The 26,171-nt window shown below is 45.0% G+C and overlaps 1 protein-coding gene across 2 annotated transcripts in view; it reads right to left on the reverse strand.

Annotated features, from left to right (window-relative positions):
- Nucleotides 1-1,238: 1,238 nt before the first annotated feature.
- Nucleotides 1,239-26,171, reverse strand: part of LOC147452440 (branched-chain-amino-acid aminotransferase-like protein 2) — a 198,262-nt gene continuing 173,329 nt past the window's right edge. For both annotated transcript variants that reach the window (XM_086518141.1, XM_086518139.1), the window contains 2 exons: nt 1,767-1,802; nt 1,239-1,628 (listed from right to left, as the gene is read on the reverse strand). In XM_086518141.1, coding sequence (XP_086374267.1) covers nt 1,500-1,628; nt 1,767-1,802 — 165 coding nt within the window. In that variant the 3' untranslated portion in view covers nt 1,239-1,499. The remainder of the gene's footprint in view (nt 1,629-1,766; nt 1,803-26,171) is intronic.

The raw sequence follows: 26,171 nt of genomic DNA on the forward strand, positions 1-26,171 counted from the left end.
CCAAACAATACTTTACGGTGTAGAGGTATGGGGGGGGAGTATCCCCGCTAGCACTTGGAATGACATTGAAAAGATACATAAAAAATTCCTATGTAGACATGGGGATCAAAACTACCACCCCATACTCAATGATGCTTTTGGAGATAGGAAAGAGACCCTTGGAAATGCAAGCCTTACAGAGGGTACACAGATACCTCATGAAAGTTAAGATGATGCCGGAGAGCCGTCTACCCCACATGGCATGGCAAGCCGGATGTAAACCGCAAAAAAATTACAAGAGTAAATTTCTCACATCCAGTCTCGTAAAAGACATACGGAAATGGTTCTCTAGATGGAATGTGGGAGACCATGTGGACATACACATAGAGGAAGGCACTGAACATGAGCATGGGCTGAATTTTGAGAGAAGCATACTTGAAGCCCTACACACTAGATGGAGTACAGTAGTACACAGGTCCAAATTTGAATACTACGGTAAACACATCAATACACGATATTGGGAGACCTACAAGATTGGGGACACCCAGATGCATATCAGGACACCTATGTCCCACCGGGCAAGATGGGCCATTACTTTGATGCGGATGCGATCACACATGCTCAAGATTGAAAAAAGAGGGTGGCTGAATATTAAGGAAAATAGAAGGACATGCACAGAATGCAATTTAAACAAAGTGGAAAGCGAGGCCCATGTCACCATCGAGTGCCCAGCATACGCACACATCCGTGCTGATTTCCCATTTCTATTGCAAGGAGATGTTACCTTTGAGGAGCTTCTCTCTCGGACACACCCCTCCCCAGTAGCTTTAGGCATCTACTTTGCCAAAGTATTGGATCATCACACAACACTAACACACAAGAAAGCTACTAGCCCACTACCCCCTCTACACACATGAGGGGAGCCTCTTGTAGATTTTATTTATTTTTTGGTCCCATGGGTCATTTTGGCCCCCCGAGGACGTAAATACAACATCATCTCTCTCTCTCTCTCTCTCTCTCTCTCTCTCTCTCTCTCTCTCTCTCTCTCTCTCTCTCTCTCTGTGCACCAATTGTATCAATGATCACACATACCCCACATAGTTCTAGCTAGTAGAGATTCTAGATTTATTTTCGTCTCTCTTTTTTGTACCCAGACATGGTATTAGATTCACCAGTTTGTAATGGATTGGTCTCATATGTCATTTTGGCCTTTTGAAGACGTTATTATATCATTTCAGTTCAATTCTCTCAGGACACTCTTGACAACTTTTGGTTTCCCATTGCTCACACAACTGCCACAAGTACACCACTAAAAGAACTTTGGAGCAAGTACAGGGATAGGACACTATACTTTAATCAAGAATAACAGAGATGTGGAATTTAAGTCAACCACCACAAATCTTAGTAATACCCCTAGCTCAAGAATACCACATACTGATATGCTTGAGAGAACACAGTCTTTCATTTAAGAATGCTGCATTTTGAACCTTCAGAGATCTATTAATATTAGATGCACTAAATCAAGAGCAGTTGTTGATTGGTATTGGAACTCCCTGATTTTCTGTCAATTCTGCATAGTGGCCCTGCAGTTTCTTTGTTATCAACCCAACTTTGCCATCACCGATGATACGGCCATCTATCTCCACAACCTAGACAGTTAAATACATTTTCTTTTCAAATAAAAAAATGTTGATGCGAACATCAAAAAACTAGACCAGGCGAAACAACAAAGAAAAGAAAAAAATGAGGAAGCAAGACACAAGAAAACAGGCTACAAACTACATTACCGGTGAGAGTTCCCCCATGGTGCCGGTTGTCCATACCTGCCAAAGCTTTTGGTTGTTAGAGGGCAATTTTAATGTTCTTATTTAGAGCCAAACTAACATTCACTCTATTGTTTCATTTGTATACAAAGACAGACCATCTTTGAGAGTTGCATTATTGGATTGTTGTGTGGCAACTACAACAGCTACATGGCTGACATGTCTGATTGCAATCAACAATCGAAAAGAGGCAGACTGAACCTCAAAAATGAAAGGAACCGCCTTCTTGCTCAGTGGCACGTCATCAAACTGTAAGAAAATGTGCCATAGCCAAAGTCCTCGAACATGGTAGATATGGGCTCATCCGTCATGGTTAAAATACAGCTACTTGATTCGGTACTTTCAACTCTCTACTTCAAGGGTCATGAAACCTATGGCATCAACGTGATACCAATAAAGTTGTTGCTATCATACACACAGATCAAGAGGATGTTGACATGATTTGTATGTCACATTCTATCTCGAAGGCAACTTTAGCCCTTTAATGAATGTAACAATTCTGTATTTTTTTCCATTACAGAAATGTACAGATCATGAAAGAATCTACAAAAACTATACAGAGTTCACTCAACGACAAATGGAGGAGTGAAAGGCATGTAAGAGACCTGAGACTCCACTACCTGGACACAATAGTCGGTGTGAAAGGTGCCTAAGAGCAAAAACCAATGTTCACTCACTCTTCTGTGAGGATCCTGGCCAGAGACCTACCACACAGGCCAAAAATCTATGACATCCAAAACAAGTGGACGTATGCATGGTGTTGAGTATTCTAAAACACCCACTAGCTTGGCACCCATCATCCCCTTTCAATCTGCAGAGATGAAATAACAACAATGTTGAGGCTCCAGACAACTAATAAAGCGATGAAGACATGTCTTTGAGCATGTACAACGAAAGAAACAGGTGCTTGTGAAAACTTTTTACAGTTGAGGTGCTCTGACTGTATAAAGAACTTGCCCATATGTGACAAAGATGACTAGCCCCCCCCCCCCCCCCCCCCCCCCCCCCCCCCCCCCCCCCACCCAATCTCCCCCCAAGGTAATCTCTCAGTCCACCAAGTCTCACTAGACAAGACTCCAAGCTGAATTAGCTTTTGTGAAAATGGGCTGTAAACTTCGATTATCCCAATAAATGTAATTTGAGTCACTTGCTAAAGATAAAAAGTCCTTAAGTTTCTATCTTTGCCGTGTACCCAAACAAGGAAGACATGAAAGAAGACGAGCATCCCTGCAACTGCACCCATATGCCGCTATGAAAAATGTCGAAAATTCTTTTGGTTGATCAGAACAGCGATCTTTACCGAAAGAAAAGGAAAATATAAGAAGAAGACGAGCATCCTGCAACTCATTGACGCTATGAACAAAACCATTTGGATCGTTATAAAATTGTGAAAAGCAGGCACAGGCATAGGGACCCAAGTAAAACTTGAAACAAGTACTCAATTTTAAACTAAAAAGAATAAGACATCTCAAAGAATTAATCCTAGAAATCAAACTCCACACAACTTCTAAAGGAACAAATTCTTAAGTCCTAATGTAAGCTAAATACTAGAAATAAAGACTACAACAAACCTACAAAGAAGAGGCTGAAAATAACCAAAGAAGTACAAAGATCCAAACTTGACAATATGTGAACTCAATTTTGCTGCTTGTTGAAACACAAAGAATGAGATTATCACCTTTATCATGCATAGCTTGGACAACCACCTACAGAACTCGAGTTCAAGTACATAAAATCTTGAAAAGAAGGAGTTTCAAGAATAAAAGATCATCTACAAAGCGTCTTGCATTGCATAACTTGTGCAAAAATATTGGGCAAGTGTTAGGAAAGACAAGATGCTCCATAAAATCAAACCCATAAGTAAAAAAATGGAGATTAGCAATAAAAAACAACACAATTGGTGGCCATAGGGATACCAATTGTTTAAATGAAAAGAGAGTCACCGACGGTTATATATAAATTCTCCAGAAGAAAATCTAACCAAGTATGATGTTAATGTCATCTACAATCCTGGTGAATCTCTTTCTTTCTTTGTCTACGCCTACATTCTTACTCTTTAACCATAAGAAGTCAAAGTTCAAGGCTTAATTTTCTACTAGCAATGCCTTATATCTATCCTTCTCAAACTTTTATGCAAAAGCGTTTAAAATAAGAGACTTGACTCAGAATTTATGGTCCTCCAAATTTAGCTTCGTATATAGTGTTGTAAAATCAAAAGTTTGGAGACAAAGTAGAAGATTTCTCCTTCATGCTTCTTGAAGAGTGCAAAAACTTTAAAACAAGCATCACATCTACCGAATCATTTAAAATCCAACTTGGATTGGTAAGTACATCTGCCTCCTTTAGCAAATTTTTCCGAAGTTCATTTACGTTGGGTAAAATGGCTTTGAAACAATAACTATGCCATTTGGAAACCTTTATCAGGGAGGTGTTACAAGAAGCCGCTATAAAACTAAGTTTTATAGAAACTTTGTGGAACTTCCAAACGGTATACAAAAATGGTAATGTAAGCTGGGACTTGAAACCAAAAGACTTACAAAAGTTTTGATGTTTCAAGATAACCTTTTGCATCAAAAGATCACAACCATTGCAAGTTTGCGAGTTTACTTCACCTAACAAGCATTCTAAATAGAACATTTTGCACGTAACAACAAAGTTAATATAGGACTTATCTATGTAAGAGATTACAAAATCATGATGAAATTTCCTAGGAGAACAACTATCATAAGAAGATAAGCTATTCCTTCCTCAAGAAAGATTCCTAGAGCAAGATACTAATTTCAAAGAAGCTTTCTTGAGCACAGTAGACTTCCAATGCGTAAAAACACCTTGAACTACTAAAGACTCCTCAAACTTTACTACGAAACTAAAAATTCCTTCTTCAATGGCTTTGAGAAGGGAAGAGTTATCCCGAGAAAGGGAGCCTATATTGAATACCTCTAGAGAAAAGATCTTTCAAGGAATCAAAAGAAAGAATAGAACATTCGGCAAAAACTACATGACCCAAAGCTCCATTTACGTATGAAGAAAAGGAAACTTTACTACAAGGGTAATCGATACTTGAGATTGCTAGTCTTTCTTGCTTTTTAAGATTACATTTGATGTCACTATAGCTAAAAGCTTTTTGTCCTAAAGTTTTCACATATTTGAAAGCTACGAGGGGATGGTTCCATACCTTTGTCACACAAGAAGGAGAGCATCCAAAGCTTCTTGAGATCTCAAAATAGAGCTTAATTTAATATTGTCTAAGTCAGGGGAGGTGAAGATAGTTATCAACAAATATTTCTTTCCAACCAAGAGATTTTTCAGACTAAGACACTTGGACTTAAGAAATTTACCTAACAATACTCGAAGTTGAGTACTATGAGACTTTCTTGACTCCAAATCTTCATGAGAGTAGTTCTCAAGGGTATACAAGAGCTTAAATAGGATCCTTATACTATACCTCTCAAATAATTTATAAGAAAAAGAACCCAACTCCATGACTCTAGATAGGTAAATCAATATCCATTTATAATCCCTATATGCAAAAACTTTGTGGTATCACTTCTAAATTCTAGAGATTGAAGCCTTAGAGAGACCTTGTAGTGCAAGGCAATTGGATCGATTCAAGGTATAAAATGTGGATCTAAACAAGAACCTATTCCAAGCTCTTTAGACTGACTTGAAGAAAGAACTAACTCGGGTTGCAATGCCTTCGCCAAAGCATAGGTCTCTTGTGGTAAATTGTCTTATTTTTACGTAAAGAAGACTTTCCTTCCAAGTTGAAACCTTTAGGGAAAAAAGGTATGCTCATCCAAACAACTCTCGCCACGCTAGCTTATAAAACTCTTTAGAGTTTCTAAAATTACCCTCTAAGTGCTCAATAGGAAAACAACGGAAAGACTCATAGCCATGTTTTGCTATTGCCGCATACAAGGGTTTCACACTTTCATGTAGAGTGCTTTTACTTTGAACTTTTCTCGCTTCTCTTACGTGTTTCTGAAAACGGACAAAAACAGTTCGAAAGGTTTGGCCAACATACATCATAGAACAATCATGAATACTACAAATTACATAAATAACTTGAGAGATATGAACCAGACTTAAAGGACAATCTACCATAAGATGTTTTTTCCTTAAATGCCTCAAACGATTGAGATACGATAGGCAGCCCAGTCCAGGCTCATGAGAGGATATGCCGCACTTGCTACCTTAGAGAGACAGTGCTACCAGTCACAGTTCCATGTGAAGGGCTGCCTTTTTTATACTTTGATCACACTAGCCCTCATGTATGCAGCACCAATTTTGGCCCCAGGAATCTCGAATGAGGATTGAAGGTAGATAGAAATGAAATGAAATGAAATGTTATATTAACGTCTTCAAAAGGCCAAAATGACCTATGAGACCAATCAGTTACAAAATAGTGAATCTAATACCATGTCTGGGTACAAAAGAACTAGAAAAGAACTAGAAGTGGAACAAAATACTACTACTACTACTACAATCTAAAACTAGAGAGACCCCAGGTCGTTATGTTGTGCCACATGATCCGAGGCAAGGCCTCTGTCCCACATGTAATCAGAGCACAATTTGATGCACCCCACCATGGTTGTGGAGTTTCTAATTCAAACAGTGGGCTATATACATAGCAAGGAGCACCATTGCTACCATTGAGCATGGAGCAGAGAGGTTAGCTACTACTCGCCAACGCCCCTCTGCCACCTATGTGGCCATGAAGGGATGCTTGCATGTCGTTGAGAGCGCAACAGTGGACCGCCGTGCTCAAATATTTGCTTTGCGCTAGGCCTTGAGAGTGAAATCCCAAATCATCGGGCGGACCACCTCAAAGCTCAAGTTCAAGGATTTCTAGAAATGCTATTGCAAGAAGATAGGGAGACTCAACAACAAAACACTAGAGATTACCATACACAGGTTGCTATGGGATATGGGTGGCGTTTTATAGGGAGGTAGGTACAAACTCCTATGGGCTAAGGGAAATCGGGCTCTTCTACAAAGTTTATGGGATGTGCTAGATCTCAACAAGTCGACTATTATCCCCAGGGGTTTCAGCAGCCCATCCACCCGACATAGATGCAGTCAACATAGAGAGTCCTTTGTGAGGAAATTGCTCGTGCATAGCGCCATGGCTGTGCGAGTCGACGGCCTTAATATGATATATATACTCAACTGGTTCTAGTTGTGGAATATCATACTTTCTATGAGACTAGAGTCTTGTGTCTTATGTCTAGCACCGCACATCTGCACTCTCCCTGCACATTTGGAGCCGCAACACTCCCATTGTACCTGTGAGTCCTGGGCTTAGAGCTGAGTGTGTTGCAAGCCAGTGTCTGTACTGGTTCCATGAGTTAGTCGAGTTCCATTGAGTTATGAGTCTTCTGGTGTGTCTTTTGAATTTGCTTTGTTCCATTGCTCTAAAGTGCTTTCATTTTGTTTGGAGTGAGGTTTCATGAATATTGCACAGAGGAGCACCCACAATTGAGAGCACGACACACTTTTCTTGCTGCATTTGACATGTAAAAAGAAGGATATGAGTCTCATGGTAACAACGAGATTCTGTAGATCAAGATATCCGTGAAAAGATCAACGCGGCCTGGATGTGATTGCTAAATATGTTACAATGATCATGATTTGTATCTGAGACCTTTGACAAAAATGTGATTTGATCATTGATTGATGTCTTTGTAAAAGTGATGGATTTGTGGAGTCTAGTACATGGGTACATACAACGAGTGTCTATTGAAGAAAGATTTTGTCCTTAGGCATTTTTCCCACAATTACAATTCTTTTGAAGGGTGGGAGGGGGGGGGAATGTTTGTCATACAACGGGCACCACTTGCCAACAGAAAAGAACAGACGAAACAGACTTTTAGCACTTCAACAACAATTGAACAGAAAAAGAGAGAGCACACGCGACACGGAGTGGCAGAATTCCACCCCAGAGCTTGGAGATTCAAGCATACAACCAAATGCTCCCCAAACATCCTATCTGCGTCTTTCGGAGGTTTTCCAGCATACAATGAAATGCTCCCAAGACATCCTGGTCTGCGTCGTTCGGAGGTTTAGACAATAGCAAAACAACATTTCTCACTACTCCAACGGGGAGTAAATTACCAAACAATGAAACCAATATTTAAAACCAGAGTCAAATAGTTCAAATCGGCACCAAGACAGGTTTAAAACACATACCATCCATATCAAACAATACTTCCTCAAACATAGTTCAAAAGTATATAACTACAAAATAAGTCGAAAATTCATTCAGGTTTTTTGTTCGGACAACCGAACTTTGAGGACAACTGGCATGTCCTTCTACATTAAGTTAATGGTTCGGTTCCGGATGTGGAGAATCGCATCATTCTTGTCATGCTAAGGCATGCCCAAGAGAACGTCGCAATTGCCCAACTTCATAATGTGGAGATCGGCTTCTCCGTGATAATCTTGGATACCCACTGGAAGAGCACCAATGAGCAGTGCCACTTTTTGAGTTTGCCCCGTGGCTAGCTTAGCTTCTACTTCTCCACCCTCTGCATCATAATCAAAGTGCATCTGCTTCAATAATTCTGGATAGATGAAGTTTTTTGTAGTTCCGGGGTCAAGGAAAATAAGGGTTTTCAAGCTGCTCACTTTGCCATATGCATGACATAATTCATTTTTACGTTCAAGGCATATGCCATAGATATCAGGGACTAGCCCAATAGCGGGTCTCGCTCTCTTAGCTAGAGGTGGCTTTGAGGATCATTTTGTCATGGGAGCAGCACGTTGCTCTATAGACATCGAGGCTCTCTCAGGACAGGTAGTAAATGTATGAAAACATTCGAAGCATCGCGCTTCTTGTATAAGGGTTTCTCATTGACGCTGTGTCAGATGAGGCCTTTGAGGTTGGATTTCACGAGACTGCCGAGAATTTGTTCGTTGTTGCCGAGAGGTTGGGTTGGTGGCCGGAGTTAGTTCAGTGGAAAACTCCAACTTTCCGTTCATCGATTTGTAGCCGACCGCGGCATGGTCCATAAGCTCTTGCATAGTTGAGACTTGCTTGGATAGGCAATATTCTTGAATGGTGATGGTAATCCAATGGTGTATCGCTCTCATTGGGCCTCCAAGGAAACGAACCTAAAGAAGGACACCAGAAGGAACACATCCAGAAACCTTTGGCTATATTCGTCCATGGTTTCCGTGGCAAGCATTTTCAAGTTTCCCCATTCTACCAAAATCCGGACTTCAAAGAGATAAGGCATATAACTACGTGCAAAGATTGTCTTCAAAGCTTGCCACGTCCTTGGAGCATGCGATTGTGTCGCGATTGAACTCAACCACTGCATCGCATTATCTTAAACAAATCTTGCTGCTCGAGAAATCATGGATTCTTTTGTATAGTTCCCCAAAGCATAGATGTTTTCGAATTGCTGTAGAAATTGCAATGCTTTCTTACCCCGGAAAAAAGTGAAAAATTTGACAGTTATGCCGCCATCCTTGAAATCTTTCGGTTGGTTAGGCGCGTATACGGATAATAAGGATATCCATATGGGCTCCAACCATTGTAGCTTGGTGGTGGTGGTGGTGAGGTAGGTGGGGGCAACGGCGGTGGCAAAGGCGGTTGCAAAGAGTCAAGGTCAGATGGCTGCACCATATTCCTGAAGGCTCCCCCGATCGGAAGAGACGGCTCGGAAGGTTGACGGTTGGAAGCTCTCGTACTTTCTGGTGTCAAAGGAGGAGGCACCACCTAGGGCATCAGAGGAGGTAACATGTAATTAAAAAAATGTTGAAAACTTTGCAACATCGGAAGATTCTGCTGAGGATGCCGCGAAAGAATGTTGCGAAGCTCGTCGAGGAGAAACTACAAGTATTTTGCTAAATCAATGAACGCCACGTCTTGGGTTCTTTATGGCTTATGTCTTGTAAGACAGAGCGGTGAAGATGGGAGCGCGCCCGATGCGCGATGAAGTAAGGGTGGGAGTGGCTAATAAGTTTGGGGTCACGACACGAAGATTCTTCAAATAAAATTCCAATAGACTTTGGAAGCGTCAATTTGCTCTGTTTGCTCTTTGGTGGGACCAAGAAAGTGTGGTCGAGGGGCCTAAACAGAAGGGGTTAGGGTTTTTATAAAAAAAACCTAGCCCTACCGACTTGAAGAGCACCTCTCAAGGGGCCTTAAGCCTAAAAATCAAAAGCGTAAGGACTGAGACTAATTTCCGTAATTTCCATTAACCTTGCTGACATGACAGCTGTACGGATTTCCACGTTTTGCATTGGCTGTTGAGCTGGCGGAATTTGCGCAAGCTTTTGAGAGCAGATGCTTTGGGTGCTCAATGCTTTTAAAGCAAGTGCTTTTGTGGCTTTGCTTGTGGGCATTTCTTGGTTATAAGTGCACAGAGTACCACTCTTCAGAGAGCATTTGGGTGTAGAGTCTCTGAAGAGCTTGACTCTCAGGGAGTTGTACCTTTGTTGAAGCAATATTAAAGAAATATCGGAAGGGGCGCCAGTCTTTGGGGCCAGTGCATCTGGGAACGGAACTCAACCGTTCTCTCTCTCTCTCTCTCATCAAAGAAGCCCGGATATCCAATCTAGAAGAGCAGTTTTACAGAATGTTGTGACCAAACAACAAATTCAAGAAGAGACATTGGAGGCAACACAGCAAGACCATAATACTTCAAAGGTACAATCTGAGACTTTTGTTAAAGAAGTGCTATCAGTTTTGCAGGAAAATGAGAGGGAAAAAAGCTTGGAAGGATATGTCAAAATTGGTGGTTTACCAGATGATTGGTCGGTGGGCACTTTAGCAGATGAACATTTAGAAGGCTACATCCTAGATGTAGACATACTAAAGGAAAGATTAAGTAAAGTGGTGCCCTTCGTGGATCTTGGTGACCCAACTCACATTGAAGTTAAAAAGAGGCAGGCAAAGGTTTGCTACTACAACCTACACGAGAAGATCAAGGTAATGAAGCAGACTAAAACATTGCAAGGTACATCGGTATGGATCTCAGATGAATTGACACCCTTCAACTCAAAAATAGAGCCAAAGAGTTGACTAAAGTCAGAGAAGCAAGGAAGCAAGGAAAATGGGCAGTGTATAGAGGAGGAAAAGCTATTATCCGAGACTTCAAGAATCCATCCATTCCCATAAAGACATGGACTTAGGTCTTCTAAAGATGTAGACACACTATGCACACGGTGATTTCTTACCATTGTAAACCTAGCTCTCATGAGCCATGAGAGCAATGAGGTTATGTTTTGCACATGCACTCATTTTCCTTTTATGATACCCGAAGTGGAATGTAACCAAAGATGTATCGGTTTTGTCCTATAGGTCAACTTTGGCCTCCACAGGACGTTAATAGATTTTTTTTCTCTCTCTCTCTCTCTCTCTCTCTCTCTCTCTCTCTCTCTCTCTCTCTCTCTCTCTCTCTCTCTCTCTCTCTCTCTCTCTCACATTCATGGAGACGACGACTACACATGGGTTAGCCATACTTAATGGCTTATAGCGATTTCCTAGAGCAACCGGTTTCACATGCTTTCCACACAGACATTGTCACAATACGGGCACCAGTGCCAATAGAAAAGAACAGACTGAACAGACTTTTAGCACTTCAATAACAACTAAACTGAGAGAGAGAGAAAGAAAGAAAGAAAGAAAGCTTTATTAACGTCTTCGAAAGGCCGAACTCGACCTATGAGACAATATCATATACATGTGTTGATGCTCTAGGCATCGGAAAATAAAAAAAGGGTACAAACTGAAATGAGCCTATACTATGCAAGAGGGTGTGGTAGGGTGGTGCATGTGGTGTACAATGTATAGTGTGGGTCCTCGTGTCGAGGTGTGCTCACCCATCATCAGGCTCAACTAGGGGCTGCAAGGTGATACCACCATGAGATGATAGGGAGGGTATCTAAAAACAAGCAACACATGTAGGGAAGAGAATGTGGTACATCGGTGGTGGCCTGCTCAGGTATCTCTGGAATGCTGGATCCCCTGGTGCTGGTACATGACTCTGCTCTAGATACTGCTGGTGTAAGGTTACTATCCTCGAGATCTCCCTCTGGTGACACCCATGTGTCCTGTATCCTGGGAGCCTCGGTCTCCGACGTGCCCTCTGAGACTCTGCCTGCAGAAGGGTAAGCCCTCTACTCTGTGTAGGTAGTGTGGGGGGGTTTGGCCCTGCTCGTCGGAAAAACTGTGTGATGGTAGTCTGTGTCCTGCTATCCTGACTCTGGCGTGGCTGTAACAACTGCTCTCGAACCTCTAAAGCCGCAACTAGGAACTGGCCAAACCTCCTCTGCTCTCGGCCTATCATATGCTGCTGTAATGAGTCTCCAATGCCATATCTCTCTCTCAGCTCTGTATATGCTGGGTATCTCATGACAAAATGCTCCTCACTCTCCACCTCCGTCTGGCAAATCCGGCATGTACGCTCCTCTCGTGGTATGCCTCTGGCTCTGCCACTCTCAATCTCTAGCTGATGTGATGACACTCGTAGCTGGCCAATGTTGACCCGAAGTCGGTGTGGCATGTACTCTTGCATGTATGATGGAATCTCAATGAATCCCTGCTCTGAGAACCTCAGAAAATGCTCATAGTAATATAGCATTTTAGGAGGTAGGGTGTCTGTGGGCCTGCGCCATGTCCTCTGAATATATGTATGCCATATCTCCTGTCTGATGACCCTATTCTGCTCAGAGCGTGAGAGGGTATAGGTCGGGGCCTGGGTGTCATACTGGAGTGGTGGCAGTCTATCGATATCAAAACCGTGCTGAGCTAGCCAATCTCTTGTCTGGGCATACCATGAGCTAGTGTCCCCTGCCTGTGCCATCTCTCTAGATGCAATGAAGGCTCTATGAGAGATCCTATCTGGATCCATATCTTTGAATCTGCGAAGAAGGCCAACAGTCTGAAAGAGTGCCTCTACCAACATCGGTGGTGCAGCCAGCTCAACTCTAATAATGTCGTGTGGAACTGATGGCTTGCTGCGAATCATCCTGGAGATCATAATAATCTGTGGCCTCTCTATCTGTGTCCATACTGAGTCTGCCAGTCCCGGTCCCCAAATGGCCGAGGCATACATGAGTGCAGGTGTGACCAGTGTGTCAAAGAGCCACCCCTTCGTCCGAGGCTCCTGGAAGTGGGCCTGGTGGCATTGTCTCTCCATCAGAGCTAGTGATACGTATCCTCTGGTAAGTCTATCTCTGGTTGCCTGTGTCATGGAGAAGGTCCCTGATGCTGCGGTGAATGTAACCCCCAGATATACATATGAGCCTGTCACCTCTATATCCCCTCCAGCTACTGTAAATCTACTCTGTCGGCGAATCTGAGCCGATGTATGAAATATGAGAACCTTGGTCTTGCCAAGGTTCACCGTGAGTCCTCTCTGTGAGCAGAAATCATCCAGGGCCTGCAAATGTAGTTGTAGTCCCTCTACCGTCTCTGACATCAGGACAATATCATCTACATATAAGAGTATGTGTACAGTAGTCCCTGCAATATCCACTCCCTCTCCACCCCTGTGCAAGATGAAGTCTACAATCTCGTCAATGTATAGACCAAAGAGTGTAGGTGAGAGAGAGAGAGAGAGAGAGAGAGAGAGAGAGAGAGAGAGAGAGAGAGAGAGACGACACGACTGGCGAATTTCCACCCCGGAGAGTATTGGCCCCAAACCTTGGCACCTCTTTCGATATTTCTTTATATTGCATCAACACGGTACAAGCCGGTACTCCAGACTATGCACCTTCTCCAGGAAGCATGCCAGAGAATGAGCCCTAACCTCATATTTAAAGGCCCTTGGCTTGAAAAGCAATTACAATGAAAACCCTTCAAAACTTAAAAGCTTCTAGTCCCAAAAGCAATGCCAAGAGCTGCCAACGTAATTTACGGAAATCCGTACAGCCTGCCACGTCATCAGCCAGCGCAAAACGTGAAAATCGGTACAGCTTGCCACGTCATCAGCCAACGCAAAACGTGGAAAATCTGTCGTACAGCTGCCACGTCATCAGCTTTGCATGAGTGTGTGTGTGAGTCCTGCTTTATTTTAATCCCTCTATGTCACTGGGGCCCATCGGACGGGGTCCCCATAATTTGGTAGGACTTCTTTTTCTGTTGCTACTTGTTCTTCTTAGGGTTTAGGCCTCTCGGCCGGTATCTCTAAGTTGGCTCCATTCTTTAGGCTTTGACATTACATCTCCCCTTCTTGAAAGACAGTAATCGTCCGTGATTACAACATATCTGTAAAACAACTCAAGTTGACTCAAAAATATCCGAGGGTCATTCCGAGGGACAATCAATTTGCTCTTTTTTTGTTAAGGAGTTAGCTTCTCCTTTCGGCTCTTTTGATCAAGGAGTTAGCTTCTCCTTTCAACCGGATCGGAACTCTTGATATTCCGGCGTAGTAAAATTAGCCATCACACCCAGACCGTACTGATCTTCCACAGGTGTCTTGATGCACTAAAATTACATACCCAGGCAATCTCATCCAATTAGGAATATTCAGTGGTTGGCACATCACAATGCAAAAAAAATGCTCACATATGCATGTTACAAGGCATAGAAACATAAAGTCGCCGATGAACACTCCTCCCGCATAACCTAACAAGGTCCGGGCCGGGAGATATTCAACGATTCCCTCATCACTCCTCCTGTATAACCTAAAAAGGTCTGGGCCGGGAGATATAGAGGCCTTTTACAACCAAACGCCCCCCCGACCGCAGCCTGCGTCGTTCGGAGGTGCTGAGAGTAACCACTACTCAGACTTCTTAATACTCCTCCCACATAACCATCCAGGTCCACGCCGGGAGTCACAACAACAATTATTTTACAAGCATACAATCAAATGCTCCCCAGACATCCCGTTTGCGTCGTTCGGAGGTTCAAACAATAGCAAAACAACATTTCTCACTACTCCACCCGGGAGTAAAATCACCAATCATTGAAACCAGTATTAAAACCAGAGTCAAACATTTCAAATCGGCACCAAGACAAGTTCAAAACAGATACCATCCATTTCAAACAATACTTTCTAGCTATAAAGAAAAAAAAAAAACAGGGAGAGAGTTTATTCGAGGTTTTGTTCGAACAACCGAACTTTGAGGACGACTGGCTTGTCCTTTTGCATCACGGTGATGGTTCAGTTCCGAACTTGGAGAATCGCATCATTCTTGTCATGCCAAGGCATGCCCAAGAGAACATCGCAATTGCCCAACTTCATGATGTGGAAATCGGCTTTTCCATGATAATTTTGAATAGTCACTGAAAGAGCACCAATGAGAAGTACCACTTTCTGAGTTTGCCCTATGGCTAGCTCAGCTTCAATTTCTCCACCCTTTGCATCATAATCAAAGTGCATCTGCTTTAAGAATTCTGGATGAATGAAGTTCTCTGTAGCTCTGGGGTCAAAGAAAATAAGGGCTTTGAAGCCATTGACTTTGCCATATGCTCAACACAATTCATTTGTCCTCTCAAGGCGTATGCCATAAATATCAGGAACTAGTCCAATAGTGGGTCTAGCTCTCTTAGCAAGAGGTGGCACTGGAGTTCTGTCGACTGTTGGTACGGGCGTTGGCTCCTTTGGTCTATCAGTGCGTTTGGGATAATTCGAATGATTATGCCCTGTTTGAAAGCATCCAAAGCATCGGCCTTCTTGTAGTAAGGTGTCTCTTTGTTGAGGCGTCAAACGAGGCCTTTGTGGTTGACTTTCACGAGACTTCGAGAATTTGTTCTTTGTTGGCGAGATAGTTCCCCAAAAGCATAGATGTCGTCGAATTGCTGTAGGAAATGCAATGCTTTGTTGCGATCTTTCACCCTGGAAAAAGTGAAAAATTTGACTGTCGTGCCGCCATCTTTGAAATCTTTGGGTTGGTTAGACGCATATCCCGGGTATGGATAATAAGGGTATCCATATGGACTCCAACCATTGTAGCCTGATGGCGGTGGTAGTCCCAAGATAGCAATCGCACTAAACCTCCAAGGTCATCTGCTCATGAAGAGACATCTACTAGGAGATGTCAAGAAATTTCAAGTTATAATCTGCTAGGGTTTCCATTGCAAGCATTTCAGGATACCCACTCTACCAGAAGTTGCACTCCGAAGGAAGATGTCAAAAACCATACAACTTCGGACAAAATTTTTCTTGAAAGCTTGACAAGTACTTGGAGTATACTGCTTGGTAGCTATCAACATCTGCATGGTACTGTCTCTGAGAAAAACAGCAACTCGGAACAAATCTTGGATCTCTCTCTTGCAAGTGATCTTAATGGCTTATGCCCTGTAGGACATGAGAGGTGAAGACGGGAGCGCGTCCCATGCGCGATGAAGTAAGGGTGGGAGTGGCTAATAAGTCCGGGGTCGGAGCACGGAGCTAAAATTTCCAATGAGCTTTTGAAAGTGCACTCTTACTCTGTTTGCTCTTTGGTAGGACCGGTATGCTTTCAATAAAGCACACGCCTGATGCTCTGATACCACTGTCACAATACGGGCACCACGTGCCAATATAAAAGAACAGATTGAACATACTTTTAGCACTTCAATAACAACTGAACTCAGAGAGAGAGACAACACGAGTGGCGAATTTCCACCCCAAAGAGTATTGGCCCCAAACCTTGGTGCCCCTTTCGGTATTTCTTTATATTGCATCAACACGGTACAAGCCGGTACTCCAGACTCTGCACCTTCTCCAGGAAGCATGCCAGAGAATGAGCCCTAACCTCATATTTAAAGGCCCTTGGCTTGAAAAGCAGTTATAGTAAAAAACCTCCAAAACTCAAAAGCTTTTGGTTCCAAAGTAATGCCAAAAGCTGTCAGCGTAATTTACGGAAATCCGTACAGCCTGCCATGTCATCAGCCACCAGTGCAAAACGTGAAAATCCGTACAGCCTGCCACATCATCATGCTCGCGCAAAATAGTGGTATGATGAGGAGTGCAAAGAGATGCAAGGACACAAAGATTCTTCAAATAAAATTCCAATAGACTTTGGATGGGTCGATTTGCTTTGTTTGCTCTTTGGTGGGATCAACAAAGTGTGGTCAAGGGGCCTAAACAGAAGGGGTTAGGGTTTGTAGCGCGGATAATGTGTCGTGCTCTCTACAGCGTGGGTGTCCCTCAGTGCAATGTGCGTGACAATCTCACTCAAACAAATGGAAACTCTCTCAAACAGAATGAAACACAGAAACAATGGATAACAACAGAGATACAACAGTGAACCAGAACATGTAGACTCGACTAGCTCAAAGAACCATGTAGAGACTCTGGCATGGCAGCATACTCAGCTCCAGCCCAGAACTCACAGGTACAAGAGGGGTGTCGAGGCTCAGATGTGCAGGGATGGTGAAGCAGTGCTTTGTGTAAGACTCTCTCTAGACGACTACGTACAAGATAATCGAACTGGCCCAAAATGACTACTCATATGTACAACCACAAGAGCCACCAACGGCCCATAAATGTCCAGCAAGCTAAGTCTATCTCCAAACTGAGTGGTGGTGGTGACCTGGCCACGATGTCCCATAGACCACCATTCGTATCCCTGCCACGTGTCACTGCCCAAGTGTCCGTCCAGTGTGAACAGACCAGACCAACTGTACTAACTGTAACTGTGTCTTGTGAAAGTGACACTGTAGCTTGCTACAGGTTGCCCGCCACAAGACTGGTCACCGTCTCGGTGAGCCAAAACTATATGTATAATGAAAATGAAAGGTGGGGTAAGAGCACAGTCCTGTCACCCAAGGGAAAGTGTCGTCGCCACTGTTGCTCCAGAAGTATCCGGATCGGGAGGAGCCATCAGATCGATTGTGTAACTATGCGGTTGTTGTACTGTGCTCTGCATAACCTGGTTTTCTGTGGTTGTAGTAGCCATCTGCTGCACAGCGGATGGGAGCACCTGCCCTGAAGTGAACTCCGGACGCCTAGTAACGCAACCATGGCAGTGTGCACCAGCAACACCGTCACAGCAAGGAACACTCTGGCTCTGCATGTGTGGGATCTGGACCTGAGACCCCTGCTGAGTGAAGTACTGGAATTGGGGCTGTGGGTAGTGTCCCATGAACTGCTGAGAGGGCTGAGAGGGACCTGCTGGGTAGTGTCCCATGAACTGCTGAGAGGGCTGAGAGGGACCTGCTGGCGCTGCAAAGCCTGCTGGGGTCTGGACCTGTATCCCTGGCCCAGTCCATCCATATCCCACAGGAGCCTGGGTAGGCCTGTTATCATACATAAGCATTTCTTGAAATCCCTGCGCATGTGCTTTTAGGTCATCAATAATCCTCGACTTTATCTTCAATGCCTGCTGTAGTGCAAAAATCGTTGCATCTCGATCTGCGATGGCACTCTCGGCAACTCGCAGAGATCCCTCCATAGCTGCGTCTGTGGCAGAGTGATGCTGGTAGGTTGCAGCTAGCTGCTCCGCACCTCGCTCGATGGTGGAAATAGCAGCTTTGGAGTCCTAAAGTAACTTCTCTGAAAGCTGAAACAGAGAAGTGGAGTCGGTCCTACTTGAAGATCCCTCAGATGGATGTGATGCTGGAGGGCGCACATGTGGCACTGCCGGCAAGCTAGAAGTAGGTACACTTGGTGTAGTAGGTGCCTCGGAGATTGTTGTTGTAGGTGGAGCGAGTGATATGTTGACCGGTGTATGAGTGAAGATGGGAGAATAAGGAAGAGGATCCTGTATGGTGAAGTGACCATCCTGTCCTGAGGAGTGACAGTAGACATTGGTGCCGGCACAGCAGAACCAGGTGTAGAAGTAGACGTATGACGCTGAAGATGTACCCTAGTCTGCTGGCTCTCAGAAACTGGCAAGGAGAGTAGAGACTTCACTGTATCCTTCACCGCTTTCGCCTTGATCTTCTTTTTCTTGGTGACTGTGGGGTCAACCTGCAGGCTCACGGTTTTCCTTTTCCCTTTCGAGGTTCCTTGTTCTTCATCCACTTCATTTATGTTTATAGGTATGTTTATGATCCATGCCAAGAGAGGTGCCGCAAAACATCTCAAACTTAACTGCACAGACTGCACTTGGGCCCGAAATCTTTTAGCCCTAGATTGCAACGAGCTGAAGAGAATTTGGTGGAATCCACATGGGATAGTGTGGATTAAACAGTATAGCCCGTCGCAGTGGGAGAATGTAGTGAGAATATCTGTTTTTACCTTGTCTTCTTTGGCATCCCGAGCCAGAAAGTAATACCTGAAGATTGCGAGAAGCCATCTATTTCGCTCATAATTTGGGTGATCCGAGCTCAATAGCTCTTGACAAGCTTGAATTGTCACATCCTTGGACAACAAAGAGAAAGTGCGAGTATTAGACTTCACAGCTGGAAAGCTGGTCATACCCATGGCATGGCCAAGCCTTGTAGCTGTTAGCTTGTGGCCCCGGACTTTTGGAAAGTTTTTCAACAGTTGATGTATCAGTTCTACTGGAACCGTATCAGGTAAATTTGCATCAGCCAATGCTGTGAGGCCCAGAGTCCGTAGCTGAGCAGTCGAAAGCACCTCACTTCACTGAGAGATGGTCGAGGTTGCTGCATATGAAAATGTAATGAGAATGCTGTGCCATTTTTTGAAGAAGCAGGTCTCTTGATTTCATGAGTGATGATTTGCTGCTTTTCTTTTTTCTGAGCCACTTTTGAACGTTCCTCTTGATCACTGGAAGCACCTGACACGGAATTTACATCTGAATCATCAGATGCTGCTGAGTCTGCTTTGTAGCTCTCATCACTTGTGGAGGTAAAGTCATCTATGTCATGGTTGCTGCTGCTTGCAGATACTTCATCTGCTTCGCTCACCGATTCTTCAACCAGAGCTTTCCTCCTCTTCAACTCTACCTTTTTCTTGCTACTCCCTTCTGGCTGTTTCTCCTGTTGCTTGCTACCTCCTGCCATGGTGAGGTCTTGGATGACAACCGAGCAGTTGAGTAGGCAAGTGCTTTTCCTTAGAAGACAAGTGATGGAAAAGCACTCAGTCAGCACCTTGGTCTGCAAAACGATTTGGGATTGGACTAGGCAGAGGCTGGACAGAAGGGAGCTGGGGCGATTTTTTTTTTTTTCCAAGAAAAAGATCCTTCTATTAGTTAATGAAAACTGCCCATAGGGCTACATCCACCTCTGCAAGAGAGGGCTACAACAAGCATGATGGGGAGGCCAGGGTGAGTAATTTAGGGTAGGGTCGAATTCAAACCAAAATAAGGCAGGGGCGAAATTGGGTGGGTAGAGTATAGGGGCGAGAGGGGTGCTGGGAGGGGCGAGAGGGCAGAGGGTAGGGGCGAGAGAGGGTTCTGAGAGATAGGGGCGAGAGGGCAGAGGTAGGGGCGAGAGAGGGTGGTGGAGAGGGTAGGGGCGAGAGGGCAGAGGGTAGGGGCGAGAGAGTGCTGGGAGAGGGTAGGGGCGAGGGGTATAGGGTAGAGGCGAGAGGGGGAGGGTAGGGGAGAATTTTGAGAGTGGGCAAAGTGAAAATAGACAGGGGCGAAACCAACCAAAAAAATAAGGCAGGGGCAAATTGTTGGGAAAGGGTAGGGGCGAATTTTGAGAGAAAGTGGGTAGGGGAGAATTGCTGACAGAAAATGGGTAGGGGCGAATTTTACTAACTGGGGCGAGTCCAAAAAATAGGGTAGGGGCGAATTTTATGCTGGGTAGGCTAGGGCGAATATTGCAGGGCTGAGGCGAGGGGTCGATAGGTAGGAGACGAGGGCGAGGCTGGAGAGGGGATGTCTAGGGGTTCAAATAGGTGGAACAAGGGTGGGAGAATCTAATGGCTAGGATGAGGTGTAGATAAGGGAAAAAGTGAGGGGAATTAAGAATCTGGGCCAATTCTTAGCGCAGGCTATGTGGTACTCATTTAAGCCAAGGAATACAACTGAGGAGAGAACATTAGGCAGGTTAAGAGATGCTAAGATACTTATTGACCAAGGGAACAATGTAGTAGAAAAGGAAGGAACAAGGAGGAGAGAAAGAGCTAGATATAAATGCTGTGAGAGATAGAGAATAAAATTAAGTTAGAGACAAAGGAAAAAGGGGATGCAGTTGAGCTGCTTTAATCTTCGAACACTATCCCACACTATCCCATAATCAAAATGGTTATTAGATGAGACTTGAATTCGAAAATTACAAGAACCGAATGTGGCCGAGACAGAGTCAGAACAATAAATGATGCATCAATGCAACAAGGGGAATTTTCCAAGATAAGAACTGCCATGATGAAGGTTGGAGAAGAGATGAAGATGGTAAGCCCTAGAGAAATACCGAGCTGGGAGTTGAGAATCATATGGTGGTGAGATGGCTATCATCATTAGCTTTGTATATGATTATGGCTAGTGATAGCACATAATCCTGGATCCGTTGACCAGTGGCAAAGGAACTCCTGTCAGGGTGACTAACTGGACAGCCCCCTGTGGCAGAATCTCTTCCACCACGAAGGGCCCTTGCCAAGCTGGAACCAGCTTCTTTGCTTTTTTCAAATATTTTGCCTGATAGAGTAGCACCAATGTGCCTTGCGTTATTTTCGGCTTTCTGAGGTGGCGATCATGCCACGCTTTGCGACGAAGTTGCTCCGCTTGCAGAGCATGAGAAGCTAAAAGGCGGCTTTCATCCAATAAGGTAAGTCGGGATATAGAAGCTGCTTCCATGCCCCAACTTGTACGCAGACTGCCCACCCTAGGGGATCCGGAGTTGAACTCAAATGGAGCTATGGCTTCCAAACTGAAAGCGAGTTGAAAAGGAGTGTGATTCGTTGTTGCTTTGAAAGATGTGCGGTATGCGCAAAGAGTGCCGTGCACAGCCTGAGCCCACGATGCTGGATGGAGATGACATGCTTTCCTTAGGAGTGCGATCAGAACCTTGTTGGTGCTCTCGGCCTGCCCATTGGCCCTAGGGTAATAAGAGCACGACTTGCGATGAAAAATCTTGTAATTTGCCAGTAAAGTTGAGATCATGTCATTGACAAAATGATTGCCCCTATCACTGGTGATCTCTAAGGGGCATCCAAATCTACATAAAATATTTTCATATAAAAGTTTGGCTACTGTATTGCCAGTGCAATCTACTGTCGCTAGAACTCCGCCCACTTTGTTGCATAGTCAGTAGCCACTAGCAGATATTTGCGATTACCTGGTTGAGCCGGGGGATATATTGGACCCACAAAGTCCAAGCCCCATCTCTCAAACGGTAGCCACGGCATCAAGACCTGCAGAGGACAGTTGGATTGCTTACTTGGCTTCGGCCCACAGCGCTGGCACACATCACAAACCTTAGAATATGCTATTGCATCCTTAAAAACGTAGGGCCACCATAGACCACTCTGCAGAATCTTTTGGGCCGTGATGTGACCAGGGTAATGGCCACCAGTGGGACCATTGTGTGCATCCTCCAGAATATGCTCCACCTCATGAGGCAAGACACAACGCTTCAGAACACCATCTGGTCCCGATTTGTAGAGCTGGCCCCCAATCAAAGTGAAAGGCCTGGACTTCAACAGCAATCTCCTCTTCTGCAGTGGAGAGGCCTTCTCTGGGTACAGCCCAGTAGATAGAAATTGTAGGACCTCGCCGTACCATTCCGGTGTTGTATCGATTTTAAAAAGACTGCTATCTGGAAAGTCATCCGCAATCCCGATAGCTTCTTCACCTGTGTGAATGCGAGAGAGGTGGTCAGCCATGACATGATGCTTACCAGGACAAGGTACCACTTCAAAATCAAACTCTTGGAATAGGAGGAGCCATCGCCATACTCGACCTGCGACCTGTGGCTTATTAAGCAGATAGCGCAAGGCATGGTGATCAGTAATAATTGTGAAGTGGACCCCTAGCAAATAGTGTCGAAATTTTTGTAGAGCATACACTATAGCCAAACCTTCCCTCTCTGTGGTGCTATAGTTGCGCTCTGCTTTGATGAGGAGGCGACTTGCATAATGTACAGGGCGATCCAAGTTGAACTCTTTGCTAGGCTGAGCCAGCACAACACCCACAGCCAGCAGACTGGCATCTGTATGCACATGAAAAGCTAGGGCCCAATCTGGGGCAACTAGAACAGGCGCTTCAATGAGGCGTTTTTTTAGGTATGCAAATGCTTCGGCCTCACGTGTTGACCACTGGAAGGGAACAACAGCACTGGTGAGTCGGGTCAATGGTTGAGCCACCTGTGCATACATACGTATAAACCTGCGATGATAGCCGGTGTGGCCCACAAAGCTCTGAACACCTTTGGGATTTATGGGAGGAGGTAACCTCAAGATGGCCACGATCTTCTCTGGGTCAGGTGCTGAACCTTGAGCAGAGACCACATGGCCCAGCAGTGTGCCCTCTGTGACCAAAAAATGACATTTGTTCGGATTGAGCTTCAACCGTGCCTCTCTGCACCTGAGGAAGACTGCAGAGAGCTGAGCAAGATGCTCCTTTAGATTTTCTACTGGAGTCGAACATTGAGCACCCGAGAAGGTGGAAAAGTCGTCCATGAATATGCGAAGGTGATTTGTGAGCAAAGGACAAAAGATGAGATATACTATGTGATTGAAAGAAGGCAGTGCAATTTTAAGCCCAAAAGACATTCTAGTGTAGATGAAAATACCCCAGGGAGTCACAAAAGCTGTTTTGATTTGGTCGTCAGGATGTATTCCTAACTAATTGTAGCCACTGAACCCGTCCATAAAACTATACAGTACATGGCCCGCGACATCTTCGAGAACTCTCTCAGTGAAAGGTGTCGGAAATCCATCAGGGATTGTGACCTTATTCAGAGCCCGGTAGTCGACGCAAAAGCGAATTTTGTTGGACTGCTTCTTTGGGGCAATAACCATAGGGGACAACCATTCTGAGTGCTCCACTGGTACAATAATACCTGCTTCTTGCATTTTTTCCAACTCGATTTTGACTGCTTCTGCATACTTGGGATTCAGTTTGTAAGCTCGTCCTCTGACCGGCTTAGCCCCCTCAACCAGAGGAATTGTGTGTACTCCTAGCTCTGCTGGGATTCCTTCCAAATCATGGTAAGACCAGGCAAACACATCCTTGAAAGAGCGCACGAAAGAGATTACCAGGTCAAGTAGAGCGGGGTGATCCCATAACCGAGTGGCTAACAAGATGGGTTGATGGTTGTTAGGGCCGCCTAGGTTGACCTCTCTGACTAGGTCTGGCCGTGCAGTGGGCGAGGCTGCGTCAGGGAGAGAAGACCTTGCCGCCTCTGTTAGCTTCTGGACATTATGAGCTGGCGTTTGATGAATGTTGAAATCAGCGTACTCTTCTTGCAACCATCCTGATGGAAGCTCTGCAAATGGTAAATCTTCAGATACTTCAAAGTGCTCCGGCATGGGTGGAGAGTCACATGGGGTAGAGGCTAAGGAAGGAGCTGGGGTGTTGGCCAACTCTTGCAAGGGAGACTTTTTCCCCCTTCTATGGTGGGTTATAGGCTCACCCAGGCCGATGGTTTCCATTAAGGGACCCTCTGAAGGATGGGCACCAGAGACCGGTCCACTTGGTTCTGGCTCACTTGGCTGACTGGGATTACTGGCTTCAGGTGTAGGATCAGGGGGAGAGGGTGAATCTGTGGGCGAAGGTTGAAGAGAGACTACATAGCATGGCATCGAAGAGGTAGCTTCTAACCATTGCAGTAAGTCTTCATCGGACCCATCAAGAAGGACCGGCTGCTCCAAGTCAGGGTTGGACTATACTGACAAAGAGCTATGCTGAACGACCGGATCCATATCTCCTTCGAGACGAATTTGTTGCATTGGAGAGCCAGGAGTATGTATCCACATGGCGTCGGTTCCCGAGTTGTGAAGTGCTTTCGTATGTCGCAACCATGGCCTACCAATCACCAAGGGATAACCTCCCTCTACCTGGGGAAGATTAACTACCACAAAATCCAAGTTAAAAGTGAAATCTTGTACCTTCAGAGGCACCTTGTCGACTATGCCCACTGGGTAGACTGTTCTCTGATCGGCCAATGTAACAGTGAAAGGAGCAGGTCGGGTAGGCTTTAGACCTAAGGCCATCATAGTGAATTCGGGCATCAAATTGATTTCAGATCCTCCATCAACGATGATGCCGGATAGCTGGTGCCCAAGAATAGATACAGTGAGGCGAGGAATTTTATAATCGATGAGGGGAGCAGATGGATAGGAAATCAAATAAGACTCTGAGGGCTGTACAGGGAGGTGCCCGCCACTAGGCCCAGCCCCCGGGTACTGTAGCGCGGATAATGCGGCGTGCTCTCTATAGTGTGGGTGCCCCTCAGTGTAATGAGCGTGACAATCTCACTCAAACAAATGAAAACTCTCTCAAACAGAATGAAACACAGAAACAACGGATAACAACACAGAAACAATGGATAACAACAAAGACACAACAGTGGACCAGAACATGTGGACTCGACTAGCTCAAAGAACCATGTACAGACTCTGGCGTGGCAGCACACTCCGCTCCAGCCCAGGACTCACAGGTACAAATGGGGTGTCGAGGCTCAGATGTGCAGGGATGGTGAAGCAGTGCTCTGTGTAAGACTCTCTAGACGACTACGTGCAAGATAAAAAACCCCCACTCCCCCAAAACGACTACTGATATGTATAACCATAAGAGCCACCAACGGCCCATAAATGTCCAGCCAGCTAAGTCTATCTCCAAACTAAGTGGTGGTGGTGACCTGGCCACGATGTCCACTAGACCGCCGTAGGTACCCTGCCACGTGTCACTCCCAGCCAAAGGGTCCGTCCAGTGTGAACCAGACCAACTGTAGCTAACTGTCCAACTGCCTGTCCTATGAAGTGACATTGTAGCAGGCTACAGGTTGCCCGCCACAAGACTGGTCACCGTTTCGGTGAGCCAAAACTGAATGAAACTGCAAAAGTAACTATATAAACCATGAAAGATGAGGTAAGATCACAGTCCTCTCACCCAAGGGAAAGGGTCCTCCCCACTGCTACTCCAGAAGCTTCCGGATCAGGAGGAGCCATCATATCAATAGTGTAACCATGCGGTTGCTTTCCTGTGCTTTGCATACCTTGATTTCCTGTGGTTGTAGCAGCCATCTGCTGCACAGCGGATGGGAGTACCTGCCCTGAAGTGAACTCCGGACGCCTAGTAACGCAACCATGGCGGTGTGCACCAGTAACACCGTCACAGCAAGGAACACTCTGGCTCTGCATGTGTGGCATCTGGATCTGAGACTCTTGCTGAGTGAAGTACTGGACCTGGGGCTGTGGGTAGTGTCCCATGAACTGCTGAGAGGGCTGAGAGGGACCTGCTGGCCCTGCAAAGGTGGCTGGACTCTGGACCTGTATCCCTGGCTTAGTCCATCCATATCCCACAGTAGCCTGGGTAGGCCTGTTATCATACATAAGCATTTCTTGAAATCCTTGCACCTGTGCTTTGAGGTCATCAATAATTCTCGACTTTATCTTCAATGCTTGCTGT

The sequence above is a fragment of the Adiantum capillus-veneris genome, chromosome 8, assembly GCF_014529385.1.
Source record: "Adiantum capillus-veneris isolate H3 chromosome 8, ASM1452938v2, whole genome shotgun sequence".
Taxonomy (NCBI): domain Eukaryota; kingdom Viridiplantae; phylum Streptophyta; class Polypodiopsida; order Polypodiales; family Pteridaceae; genus Adiantum; species Adiantum capillus-veneris.